This window comes from Miniopterus natalensis, chromosome 3 (genome assembly GCF_054644295.1).
Source record: "Miniopterus natalensis isolate mMinNat1 chromosome 3, mMinNat1.hap1, whole genome shotgun sequence".
NCBI classification, from domain to species: Eukaryota; Metazoa; Chordata; class Mammalia; order Chiroptera; family Miniopteridae; genus Miniopterus; species Miniopterus natalensis.
The window spans coordinates 17,792,274-17,807,066 of record NC_142083.1 but is presented as its reverse complement, the minus strand read 5'-3'; the positions used below and the strand labels follow the sequence as shown (position 1 = coordinate 17,807,066).

General features: G+C 34.4%; 1 protein-coding gene across 1 annotated transcript in view; it reads right to left on the bottom strand.

The window, feature by feature from the left end:
* Window positions 1-12,920: 12,920 nt before the first annotated feature.
* The window catches only part of CDH18 (cadherin 18), a 287,897-nt gene continuing 286,024 nt past the window's right edge, over window positions 12,921-14,793 (bottom strand). Inside the window, exon 12 of the mRNA XM_016224168.2 lies at window positions 12,921-14,160. Coding sequence (XP_016079654.1) covers window positions 13,670-14,160 — 491 coding nt within the window. The 3' untranslated portion in view covers window positions 12,921-13,669. The remainder of the gene's footprint in view (window positions 14,161-14,793) is intronic.

Below are 14,793 nucleotides of genomic sequence, written 5' to 3'. Positions count from 1 at the left end.
GAAACACAGACTAATGGTAAAAGATGTGGTCTTAATAATTCAGTTTTGTATTTTTAATTTGATCAGAATTAAAGAGTTTTTCTCTAGCCTACTGTAATATATCTTGTGAATTTTTTTCATTCCTGACATTCAATTTCTTCTCTTGTAGAATTTTTAAAAATTGAAAATTAAAAAACAACTTCTGCTTATTTCAAAAGCCATTAAAGATATTTTTACAAGTTATCAAAGGCTAGATAAATGTTATTATTGACAATAATGATTTTTGCTATAATTATAACATGACATTTCATATGTCAAATATAATGGATAGAAGTAACTGGAATCCTGGAAAGGCAAGTGACTTATGAAACATTGAGAGCAGTCTCTAATACACACACACACACACACACACACACACACACACACGCACAAACATCTATCCCATGAAAAGTCTCAGTGAATTATATAGGACTCTACACAGATTTCTAATAGATATACCATTTCTCATTGCAATCTTCCACTCTCATTTCATACAATGAGATTCCATTTTCCATCAGAATGGCTATTTTCCAACACTTGTGGGTTAATATTTTCACTAGCTCTTAAGGGACACATAAAATGACATCTTATACAAGTTTGACTTCTTTGGGAAGGAAGCCAAGTTTTTTTATTTAGTCCCATTCTATAAATGCTTATGTAGCTTAAGCTAACTATGATGGGAGTCTATATTTAAATGAAATTAGCATTAGATTTAAATGCTAATTTCATTTAAATATAGACAAGACATTATTTTCAATCTCCTCCACATGGTATAGTAATTTAGTATTTATTCTAAAACTTGGATCTTAAACATGACAGTGGAGAATTTTTTATTGACATTATTTCTCATTGGTAGTGAAAATATTCATTACCTTATTTCACGTAGTGTATAAAACTGTAAATATCCGACTTCTCAGTTCAGTAGATTTTTCTATTAAACATGCAGTTAAACTTTAGTAGTAATTTTGAGCATTTTGACTGTGGTAATGGTTTAAAGGATATATACATATGTAAAAATTTATCAAAATGAACATTTTAAACATGTAAACTTTATTTTATGTCAATTATGCTTCAATAGATTTGTATATTTAAAAAAATCTGTAGCCATTTGGAACCAAATGAATTTAAGATTGTCATGATAGTTGTTGCTGGGAGAGAAAACAACAACAAAAATAACATAAAAAGTTAATTTGCTTTAACCTAAATGATTTCTTTAATTCATACAATATTTGAGGATATAATCATAAACTAGATAACCTGTAGTCCTATAAATGTGTCACACATGCATCACAATCTTTATGCCTACTATGAAGAAAGGAAAGGAATGGGTGTGCTCTTACTTACGTTTTCTAAAGTTTAGGTTTAGTAAAGTATCCAGATGTACATCATAGGTAGTTAAGTAGGGAGCAAAAAAAGCAAGACATAATCTCATATACTCTAAATGAGGCCTAATAGGATCTGCTTTTTCAATAAGCAAGTTATTTTGTCCTGAAAGAGTTGATAGGTTCATTTATTTAATGAGCCTGTGTAAGTATACCTTGAGTATACTATAGTTAAGCTCTGAGAACTTAGGTTTTGGGAGATGTCCCACTGCTCCCTTTCTGAAATCTAAGCTGGTTTGTGGTGCCTAAACTGTGCAGAAAATATGCTTTTTTCTGAATATCTCCTTTACCTCTGGGAATCTGGAACTTTGACGTGTATAGGAAGAGAATGCATACATGACCAGTCCCCAGTGAATACCTTGGGCATTGAACTCTAACAAGTTGAATAGCCAGTAAGATTCCATACCTTTTATTGCATCTAGTGAGTCATGGTGCCATCTCTTACCAAACAGAATGTGAATAGATCAGTCTGTCTTTTTGATGAAGGCAACTGGATGTAGAGGGTCCAGCATTTGACTCTAAGACCTAGGGCATATCAGAGATATAAAATAAAAGGTGACTGGATATATGGATCAGTGCTTGGGGGAGATCCAAATACAAATCCAGAACTCTCAGACTTCACCAGACAAGAAATAAACTTCTGCTCTTATAAACTATGAAATTTTTTCCTATTATACCAGATAGCATTGTCCTAATAAATATAGATAAAACAGTCATAAGGGGTGGGGGAGAGATTTATATATTGGAAGGCTAATAATAAAAAATAAGAAAAATCTTAATTTAAATGAATTAATTTTTAAACTTTAAATGTTCGGTAAAGATTAATTAATAAAGCCACACAAAGCAGAAATTTAAAAATTTATGAAGCTAATAGCAGAAATTAGGGACCTAAAAAATATGCCATGGGAAGAAATGAAAACTGAATATTATTCATTAAAAAGTGATAAAACTGGCAAAAATCTTTCAAGTTTGATAAAGAGAAAAATAAGGAGAGACAGAAAAGCGTTTGAGGATAAAAAGGAAATAAATGCTAATGCAGTAGATATTTAAAAGATAGTAAGATAACACGACTAACTTCTGCTAACATTTTGAAGACATTTATTGAGTCAAAAATTTAAAATCTCACTCATCTCCACTCTCTCTCCTCCAATATAGGTCCAGATAATTTTACTGAGGAGTTCAATCAAGTTTTCAAAGAACAGATCTCTCAAGTCTTATATAAAATATTCTAGATAATAAAAATATGGTAAATGTCCCTAATTTTTATTTTTATACCTGAATAACACTGACACTATAATTTTAAAAAAGCAGTATGAGAAATTAAAGTAGCAGATTTCATTCATGAATAGAGATAACAGAAAACTAAGTCAAAATACTAGCAAATTCATTCCATCAGCTTTTGTAAAAAGTAATATATACAATTTGGATCTCTTTCAGCAATGCAAAGTTTTATTAACTAAGAAACTGTCAATTAACAGACTAGAGGAGAACTCACAGAGTAGGCACCGTCGATGCCCTACCTAGATCCTCTTTACTGGCGACACCGCTCCAAGCTGCTCCGAGTGTCTTCTACGCAGAATTGCCCTTGGTTGCCATGAACCACCTTTCTGGAAGATCCCAAGAGCTCTCTGAGCAGCAAACCAGGAATACCAGAGTTTGGAAGCCAGGAACGACTTATATGCCTCAGCCAGGGACAATTCATTGGCATGGTTTATGCTCCATCGGAATTATCGACAGCAACAATTTTGGCTAATGATAACATGTGAGCTTTCAAATGATACTTTGGAAAGAAAAAAATCACAGAAGAAATTATTATTAAACTGAAATAAGGTAACAAAGGACAAAAATACATATTGCTGAATTTATAAGGAAAAGCAAAAGTCAGGGTAGAGATTACCACCTGGGGAGTAGATAATGTGGGTGGGCATATGCTCACAGAAAGCTTTAAATATACTATTCTATATATTTTTTTATTCATACATATATAAATAATTATAAGATCTATGTGTATTTCATGACAAAAAATTAAGCCATGCACTACTGAATCTGACTCTCATCAGTGATAGTTTATTATTTTCCCTTGACAACAGTCTCTTTCCTGTCCTATAATGGTGAGGAAATGAATGATTTCACTGACAATAAATCCCACAGCACTCACGCTTTGGTGTATTAGTCCATTCTATAAGGTGAGAAGAGATGCTTCTGGTCACCTCAGGAGCCCAATTCAGATCTGACAGCTCTTTGGCAAATTACAGAGACACTATCAAGTATCACAATCCTATGTTATTATGCAATAATTAATAAACTCCCCAATATAATAAGCACTCCAATATCATCTAGTGTTTTAAAATCTTAAATAGAATGGGTATGATGTAGAATATAGAAGAAAACTTAGCATCTCCTTCAAATTCTATTTTCCCCTCCATTCTAACCTACTAGCTAGGGACAACCGATTGTTATGTTTTATTCATGTACTATTAATTTGGATGTTTCTATACTGCTGTTTTTCTAGTTCAAAATATTTTTAAATATTTCAGAGTATTCATGGTTCAGGGTTAAAATTTTTCAAATGTCTTTTCCTGGAAAAGCTTAATGTTTTGTGGGAAACAGAAAAAAAATATGCTTCACAGCAGTTTCACATGGGAAACACCCAATAGTCAGAAGGAATTAGTAAACTGTGTTATTATTTTTATGCTTTCTGTAAGGCCTTGTCTATTGCAAGTTGTGACATGGATCTGAGACCAACTGTAAAATATGTGTATTCAGATTTGTCATTTAATTCATCTTTAATAATTTGATGTTGATTCCTAAAATTTCTCCATCCATATTATATCCAGGTAGCTTTATTTCTCCTTCCAATTTCTATCTGAAAATTCAACCACTGTAGGCTTTCCTAGGGGAGATCCATTCGGAGTATTGTTTCCTGTTACCAAGTATTTGCTTTCTAAAGGTCATACAAAAGTGACCGACATCAGCCATCTGTCCTGGATTGTTACAGTCTTTTGTTGCAATAATTTGGATAAGATGAGGCATTTTTATTCCTCAAAGATCTGGTGTTTTTTTGGTGCCCCTTTTAAAATTTGATTTCCCAAACTGGCCTTTGCCAACACTGGTCCATATGGTAGCGGAGTGTTTTTATTTAAAAATATGACTGACAGAATAAAATTCTTGTCTTTATGCTGTTAATGCCGTCCAAGGGTTCTGACTTTCCCCGTTACTATCTGGAAAAAATCTCCGACTCCAGATACCCTAACCTCTTCCTGTCGACTCCTGGCTGTAAGTTTCCTGACATGATCACTAGCACTTTGTTAGGTAATTTTTTATTTATTCATGTTCCCGATAGGTTCTGTTCTAGAGTAAATTATTGTGCCATGACCTTTGTTTGTGAATTTAAAATTTTAATTCCTTTATTATTTAATTTTTCCTTAGAAAATTAAGTGTAGGGTGGCTATGCTATGGGTTGCTCCCTTTAAGAAACCACTGGCAGAAAACAGTGTTTAAATGTACCAGGGAATGATATTCTCAGAAAATGGCTGTTTCACCAGCACATTGATTAGTTGTCACTGTTTGGTTTTGGGGTGTTGGGGGGCTTCTTCAATGATCTTGAAGAAAAGGGTAGGTGAAAACTTGAGGAACTATTCTTTAAGGGACAGATAAGTAAGTAGTTACTAAAGAAGACCTGACAGGGAGTGTCTGAGATGCCAAATTTGTTAAGACATAATAAGATTTAGAAAAGATAAAAGGAAAGGTGTGAAACTCTGTTATTTTTACTAGTAATTTCTACCTTTTCAGTGAACAAGATTAGGCTGTCATTTAACAGAGAGGGAATGGTGTATGACTGGGATATAGAGGAAAGCAGAAATGTCCTCACAATGAACTCCTGTTTTCAATAAGACCTGTCTTAATATTTTAAAATTACTGTGTGCTAATAAAATGCACTCATGTTAACTTCCTCAATGGGAAGCTATGTTTTATGAAAACAAATGTTTCATTTCCTATTTGTGGAATATGAACTTTTATTGTCTGTCAGATGAAAGAGTAGCCTCTAAATAAATCATTTTTATTTTATTCAATATCTCCTAAAATAGGAGCATTCTTCTTTCACTGGAACGAGATAACAGACCTATTTTCTATTGAAGATAAAACTCTATCACAATTAATAATGTATAAATAAAAATAAATAATCTGGTGTCTCTGGGTTGTGGGTAGAATGGAGGGGAAAATGGATTTTGAAGTCGATGCCAAGTTTTATTCCAGATCCTGCATCATTTCTCTTCTATTTAAGAATTTAAAAGTACTGGATGATAGTTGAGCATTTATTATATCTCGGTGTTTATTAATTATTATATAGTGGCAAGGTGTTATTATACATGATAAGTCCCTGTACTTCCTCCCCATAGAAGTGCTTCCTTTATCATACAAAATATACCTCATGAATATGTTAATGAATTTTGTTTCTCTTGAATTTCAAGGGTTTTATAAACCCCCAAATATTCTTACTCTAAACACTTCCTTTATTTTTTTTTCCAAAGAAATTACAAGAATTAGTTTTCATGTTTTTAAAATAATTATATCAACAAGAGAAACTGGCTTTTATTTTTAAAAAAGATTCTGAAACAGAGAGGAAGTAAGTTAAGAATAAGTCTAATTCATAAAATTATACTAATGACCCTAATCTTATATTTAGATTTTTATGTACTGAAGTTATTAAAGAAAATCCAATACACACAGTGAAACAGAGATTATCATTTCCTTTGTCTTCTGTATGGTGAAGCGAAGGACTGAATGAACTCATACTATATATATGTTGCCTGCCTGGATGGAAAATGCATGTGATTGATTAGTCTGCATGGAAACTGCAAAGGCTTCACACCTGTAATATAAAACCCAGGTCACTTTTGTCTGAGTCCAGCTCCTGGGAAGATTGAGGGAACAAAAACAAAGCCATAATAATACCACTACTTAATTTGCCAAGAACTTTACTAATTTCTGTGTTTCACACACAAAAAAATCACATCTGGTATACATAACAACTCTGTAAGGTAAATATAAAGATATTGTTATTTTTATCTCAGATTAGAGGGGAATTTAAACAATGTCTAAATTGACATTTAAACTTAGACAAGTAGTTATAGTCACAGATTCACAATATGCTCTGAATCATGGGCTCCTAAACCTAAGGGTTTTTTCCTCCCCTATTACTCTAGTTATAAATAGTTTGTTAATATTTTGCAGGTTCATATTTTAATTTAAAACATTGATTAGGAATCAAGGAAGCTGAGGTGTGACCTGATTTTCCCCCAGACAATTGGTCCCAATAAAGCGTTTCACCTTCCTCTGTGCCTGTTCTCTCGAACTGGAACAGACAGTGGAGGGTGGCTGGGGCATTAGATCGGGCCAGTGAAAGGAATGGACAGATGCTGGGAGGGCAGAGGGAAAGGTATGTGTCTTCCCATTTGGGGGAAATTATATTTTGAGAAGAATTTAGGGAAATACAAATTAAAAGGAGCTTATGCACCGTATCTCAACCTCAACTAGAAGATATGATTGAAAGTCATTTTTCAGGTGGTATTTTAGCGACAGGCTAATGGCCATGTATTATCATTGTGTGATCCATATGAAATGTAAGGGCATTTGGAAAGAGAAAACACGGGTGATGAAACCTGGGAGATGTATTCAGTGTTTGTTGTTCTTGAAAACCAATTTTCTAAGTTTTCTTTTAAGTGAAGAAAAGGGTATTGCTAAAATATTTATTTTTTAAATCAATTAGACTTTAAATTTGTAAAACATGATATAGAAAATGCTTTGTAAAGAGTAAAACTTTTAATTTCACGTATAATTTTAATGTCTTATGAAATGGATCATTAAAACCTTTTGAAATAAATGTAACATGAACAAAACTGATTTTGCAGACCAGCGGTGGTGCAAGAATGAAGACAGGATGGATGACAGGAGGCTGGAAACACAGCGTTGGGAGAGCTCCGAAGCCAAACCACACCGTGGAATGAGGCCTTGAGCTCACCCGAAAGGGACTTTCACAGAGCACTTTTCTGAATGCAATTTCCTTTTATTACTTTTTGCGAGGAAGAGCATGATTAGTGACAGAGGGGGAGAAAATGCGTTGAAAAACAAAACCCTGAAAACAACATGATGGCTACTTTCTATTTCCGAAACCATTTTTCTTGAATTTCCTCTGAAAAATACATGAAATATATAAATTGCTCTTATATAGTTTTTCAGGAGTTGTAAAAGAAAAGAGGCAAGTAAATGTCAAAAAAGAAAAAGTGAGAAGCAGAAGATATAAAAGTAGGGATTTCAGGCTAGGTCTGCTTGTGGTATTAACAAATCATTGAATCCTCATGTTGCATGTCACTTTTTAAAATAAATCCAAGTGTAAATTTTTATATAATGAAACACTAGAGCATGTGCCATCTTTTGTGTAAAGTACTAAAAATAATGTATTAAAATAATTGATGTAGTTTTAATAAGGCATCAATTTGGTCTTTGGTATTTAAATATTATTGTTTTTACTTCAAAAATATTTTATACTTAAAACAATGATTATAGAAGATAAACACATTTATACATTTATGATATTCTTAAAAGTATCTCTCTTGCCCTCATTTTAATTTATTTTATTAGGATGAATAAATTGATAAAATTAAGTGATTCCAACAATCATACCTGAAGGGTATGTTAACCTATGACATTTTTTTTTTTTTTACCTTCTCCAGATAGACCCCTAAACTAAGTAATTATCTTTGGAAATAATTAAAATAGCCTGATATTTCTTCTGAAGGTACACAAAACTCCAGAATCTGTCTTTACTGAATGATAGACATTGATGAAAGAGTCAGATTCCCAACAAAGAAGTCTGAGCATGGTCACTTTTCTGTTTTAGGGGAAAATAAGCTCAATGACACTGACTGAAGAGTAAGATTCAGTCATCTTAAATCTAAATTCCACTTCTCTTAACAACTTACGTTATTTTCATGCATAAATTCTCTACTTCACATAGAATAATCTACCTTTGGACATTTCCTTAAACTGTTCGCTCTGCTTCTACTTCTCTCTGCACTTCTACCGTTTTCCCTGTCTCGAGTCCCAAAAGTGTTGCACAGTTTTAAGGTGATCCTGGAGCTTTCCTCGCATTGTATTCAAACAAATTTTTGAATACATGCTATTTTGCTTTCTGTTATATTGCCTATAGTTTTATATGTGGGTCTTAGTTCTGAAGTGAGACTCTAGTCTCATTGGTAAGACCTACCATCAAGACTGCTTTGTTGTTGTTGTTGTTTTATTTACCTTTCTCTCAGGGCCTGGATTAGTATCTTAAATAGAGTGCATATTTAGAGGACCTTATTTAATTAGTAAATGTTAGATTAGATACATTTTTGCTGGAAATTAAGGCACCTGAAATAGCACCTTGAAAATGAAGGTAGATGATTTAGAGTAAGAATTTGGTGCATTTTTACATAAGAAAAAGTGCCCTGATAAAATTATTAGGGTGATATTATGGCCCATTTTCTTATTTCCAAAGCTAATAAGGCTGGGCAATAAGACTAAATCATGCAATGAACCCATTTTAACTTATAAATTACATACCATCTTCAGAGGATATAATTTTAGAATCCTCGAGTGCCTATTTTCTCCATTTAATTTCACCTATGACTTTAGAAACGAATCATTACAAAATAGTTTTAATATCTCTGTAGAATTGAAGAGCAAAAACCTTTCATTTCCATTGACTCAGCAAAATGGATACATGTAATCCTTCCTCAGTAACTTAAAAGCACTTTTTTGCATCACTGCTTGAAAGATGATCTATTTTTCTTTCATCTCTTCTTTATTAAAACACTAATATATTTTATTGGTTTAAATAAAAATAAGAACACTTCTTTTCATATGTTAAAATTGTTGGCATTAATTTATTATTTTTAAATGATGTATTTGGAATATTTGAAAAAGTGAGTGAAATATCTGTGCTGGTTGTGCTAGTCAAATGCTTGCAGGGTTTATGAGAGTCTTAATCCTATCTTGCAAAAAAGTTTGCCTTCAGTAGATGAGGTAGAAAATATAAGTTGAAATGGTTCCATTTCTTTCAAGTAACATTTAAATTGCTTTTATTCCTAAAGGGTAAAAAAGGGGAATTTGAATTTGAGTCAAATCTCCCAAGAAATCTTCTGAGATTTGTTCTCTTAAAAAGAAAGCCAAGTAAGTTAACTGAATGGTAACACACCTTGAAGCTAAGTACAATTTAAGTTTGAAACTTAGGACTCTTCCCTGTTTCCAGAATATTTAATTTAGAGTTCAGATTTGTTGAATAGCTGATCAAGTACTGTCCATACTAATAAGCAGATGAAAACTAACTCCCCCAAAAGCTAGAAAACTTACTCCCCGAAAAGCTATTGGATCTATTCATGTCCCACTGTACCTATTACCATGCTGATGGTTTTTGATGGCTGCTGAAATGAATGAGTCCACCTAAATTTCTGTTTTCCTTATATATTCAGCTAAACTAGAAAAGAGAAAGCAAATTACGCTCATCAGTGCAGGTCTGTGCAAACAAAACAAGTTGTATATTTTCATCTTTCTTAGAAATATAGAAATGGACCCAATAAACTTCCCTCTTCTATCCAGATTTCTGACTACACTGCTTCACACCAAGTATATAAGTCAAAGCACTTGTTAGTCTGTAATAGTTATACTATGTCCATTAAATCATTTCTAAAATAATGATTTATTACGATTTGAAAACTTTGTCTGCTCTGTGTAACTGTATCTGTGAATCAGCTTCAGTCTTTGACAGCACTGAAAGTTAGGCTGAGGCCGGACACAAAATAAAGGCCAAAACAACTGTTCATTAAATTCTAGCTGAATCTTCAGAACTTTGGGTACTAAAGTTCTGAATACTTCATATATTTGGATCATATCAATATCCAAGTAACTATTATAAACATTCTTTTACTCTCCAATATTCTTCAAGATGTGTGTGTATGTGTGTGTTTATTTTAAATGCAATTTCTCCCAGAATATTTTCCTCCTTGTACCAGGTTTTAGGAAAGTCACAATTTAACTTTGTATAGAGCCTTTTCTTAGGGAAAATTTTCTCTTCAATCTCCTCTTCAAATCTGTATTTGTGCAGGTTTGTTATAGAAATAATTTCTAATAATAGATCTTTAGCAATTTCTTCAAGCCCTATTAATGCCTCACGGTTTTCACAAAGACTATTTGGAATTTATAAATTCTTGTAAGAAATACTTGGATTAAAAAATCATTGTAACAATTTATATTTCCTCTCTTTAGCAGCCACCATTTTATATTGGCTCTGTCTGTAAAAAATTATCTTATTAGAAAGAAGTAAATTGATTCCAAAGTTAAATTTTATTTAGATCTATGAATTTAACTATGACATACAAAATGTGCTGAGTGTATTAGATTCCATAGCTGATTCCATTTGAAATCATATATGATTCCACAGCTGATTATCCATGACCAGTGAATGCTCAGAGTTGATGTGTCAACTCTTTGCTCACTAGACAGTTTGAGAATTTTCTCCTCACACTAATAAACTGGAGCTGTTAAAGCAAGGTAGTGAATGTTACATGACTTCAGTCCATTTGAAAAGCATTTATATATCATTTTGTTTTTTACTCAAAATAGAATAAAAAATATGAGACCCAATCCATACTTACAATAATAATATCATTGCCTAGTTTTGGAGATCATATAAAAATAATGCTTGGAATGCTTTAATTAACAAAATTCTAAAACAAATCAACATGGTAATATAATATTTCAATACTACAGAAGATTTTGCCTCCATATTAGATTTGATATCAGGGGCTTAGAATAAATCCATTATCATCAGCATGTATAATTAATATTAGTTGGACCTGGCTGTTTTTCTACAAAAGCAGGGAAATATTTTGGCATTTGAAAACATATGGAGGACCTCAGCTTTTACATAAATGGTTAAATGTACAGATACAATTTCATCTTTCAAATCCTCATCTATAAAGTTACCAGGTGAATATTAAGTACAAACAAAACAATGTAAAACTAAACAAAAGCTGTGGGTAGTTTATCAAAAGTCTAAATCCAAAAGCCTACTGGACTCCCCAAACCTAGCCTCCCTGGTCCTCTTTGCATAGGAAAGTCAAAACACCAGGATTCATAGTTCTTCAAAGGTTCACCCTTCTTTTGGGATAAATGTGGTCCAACATTAGTATAATCAGAGTATGTGCATCCACAGCTTACTCCCCAAGCCCCCGAGTGTCTCTTTTGATTTAGTTTTATAACATAATGCACACTATTACGATATTTTAAAAAATGATAAAGTAGCAGCTGGAAAGTTAAAATGTTGTGAAAACTTAAATTACATTTTATTCCTCAGGCTTTAAACACAAGTTGAGAATTATTCAAATTAAACTTACTTCCCATACCTCAAAACTGAACTATGATAGCACAGGGCAGTTGCAAACAGAGGCAAAAATTCAAAGTTTTGCATATAGGTAGAATCAGACAGAAAATGTCATGTAACTTTTGAGGACACTAGATTATGATAAACTTAAAGAGCAAACAAAAAAACACCCACTTGAAATTATTCTTAACTGTGGATTCAATCAATACATAAATGTGGTCATTTTTGGCGAATGGGACCCTTAGGCTATGAATTATTATTTCAAGATCAATAGCAACAGTAAAATATTATCTAAACAATTTGGGGGCAAAATCCCAAGAAATTCTAAGAAAATTAGCTGATCTAGAAAAATATTAAAATAATGTAACTTGTGTATTATATGTGCAGTTAGCAGTCGCTTCACTGTTGAAGGTTTTACACAATTCTCCCATAATACATTTTATCCAAAATGTGTGTAAGTATATATTTATAAGCCAATGGAATGAGCAAATTAGGTGGTGCCTTTGTGTAGCAGAACAGTTTATAGTTGGCAAAGCATTTTTACAGACGCTTATTGATCCTCACACAAGCCTGTGAGGTAGAGAGGAAAGTCTTTGCCATTTTTACGGTTCGGGATCCTGAAGCTCAGAAACCTTGGGGACCTATCCAAGAATAATAAGTGTGAATCTCCTAATTTTTTCTTTTGTCTGCTCCTAGTCCTACACATTTTCCCTGCAGATCCTAAGTATATAAAAGCTAATCAGCCAGTGAGATGGGGAAAGTCGGAACCTATGTAAGGAATAAAGGTAAGTCAATCATTAGTGTATGAAGTTTTGAGGATATTCTCTTCAGACTACAATTCAAATCTTGTGAAGTAATATTTTTGACGACTGCTCCTGTTATAAATAAGTATAAACCAAACACGAAATTTTTGACAAGTCATCTTAGGTATAGGAATGATAAAATCTGCTGATTAAAACATACTAAAACCAATGAGGAAAAACAAGAGAGTTCCCCAAAGTTTTGTACAGGGTGAGGTTTGTAGCTAATTTTTAGATTAAATCTTTCCCTGATAGGTCTGATTATCTGGGTATACCTTAAACCATTCACTCTATCAATTTAATAAAAAGTGTTTTTATTTCTGTTAAAATAAAAGGGGGCCCGTGGGACAGAGAGAGTCTCTGTGCTTCAGAGCAGCGCACAATCAGTGCACAGAAATTGCATACATTATAGTGCAAGCAGCAAATCCCCATGCTCCATCAGTTTCCTATGGAGAGAAGAAGTGGGGAGGGCAAAGGAAAGTGGTACATACAAGTCCATGACAGAGTGGCCTGGTAGACTGGATATCTCTCACGTCATTTAAAATAAGACAAAGCTACTGAGATCTGTCACAACAACAGAGTGTGGGTCTCAAGAGTCCACCCAGAAAAGTGGACACAGAAGTCGTGATTTTTAATTCCACAGTGCACCACCCCTAGAAATCAGTCATAAGTGATTTTGAACCTTCCTATTAAGTTTTGCTTTTGGAAAAAAAAAAAAAATCACAAAATATTGAAATAAATATGATTGTTTGGCTGAATCCAGGTATTCTTAATTAAACAGTACCACAGACTTTATTGAGCAATTGAAAATATACACAAGGAACAACAGCTTTTTCTCTGTTTGTTTGTGTTTTGTTTTTGTTTAGTTTGACTTCCTTCCAATTAAACAACCCAGTTTCGATCATGAAAGGGCACTTGTTTCTACAGTGGCTGTGCACAGCTTGCTCAGTTCCAAGTACTGTTCCCACGCTTCTCCCTGGTCATGGCTGAGGTTATGTCTTCACTTGCTCAGGAAGCAGATTCTAGAATGTTGCGAGAACTGACCCCTAAGTTGTTCTTTCAGATTCTATTTCTCCATAGAGTTCAGCTAACTTTTTAAACTCTGGTCCCCAGTCCCCAAGGTAGTGATAATCCTGGTCTGACTGTGTGGTGGCTGAGTCCAGGGAGCTGATAGACCCAGCCTCCGATCTCTGACCCTCGTAGGCATAAGTCTGAAGAGAGTCATAAGGGGGGACGCTGGGATCTAGGTCAGCTTCTGCCAGTCTCTGCTTAATAAATTCCTGGACGTCGATGCTTTCCAGGGTGGACAGTGCCTGGGGCCGGGGGGTGAGCTGCACGTCAGGTCTGATATCTCTCCGGTACTTGAGCTGCTCGGCCGCAGATGGATTCCTCAGGGCGCTGATGTCAAAGGCCTCGGTGTCTTCCTCCCCGCCCCCTTCGTCATCATAGGTGACCACATTCTCCCGCACGTCTTCCTCTGAGATGATCAGGGGCTCTTTTCGGCTGCGCCTCAGGGTGACAAAAAGTACTACAATCGCTGGGGAAAAAGGGAAAGAGGGCGAAGAGTTAGAAAGAAAAGAAGGAAGCCTGCGGAGAGCTGGCGTGAGCAATGCTCAGCCCTGGCCATGCCTGCGCTGGCCTCAGGCTTGCCTGTCGCACAGCCCTGGCACCTGCACTCTCTCCATAGCACCTCGAGGGGTTCAATAGCTCAAGGCATGTAAAAAGTAATTTTCCGTATAAAGCAGTAGGGGTTTCTGATCTTTTCTAGAATGCCAAGACATTCTCGCTTGCCAGGCCTGTGCGCTCACAATCGCTATACAGCTGTTCAGGGTTTACACAAGGAAACCGAGGGAGGAAAAACAGTATGAAATTCTGACCAGGAAAGTGATGGGGTGTGTGGGTGTGTCTACAGATACTGAATCCTTCTAGGGAGATACACTGCAGGCAGGATATTAAGCTTCTGTAGGATAGGAAGGAGCCTCTACCATAAATCCTTTCCTTCCCATGCTTTGTTGGGAATCAGAGCATAGTTGATCTTTTTTGCCCATTTCCCTTTAGAAGAACATGATCGTGCATTAATAACTGCATTTGCTATCCAGCTGCCAAAGCATCATTTTATTTGCAAGCAATTTAGGTTTCATAGGAATGTTTCAGTTGACGCCCTGGTCTT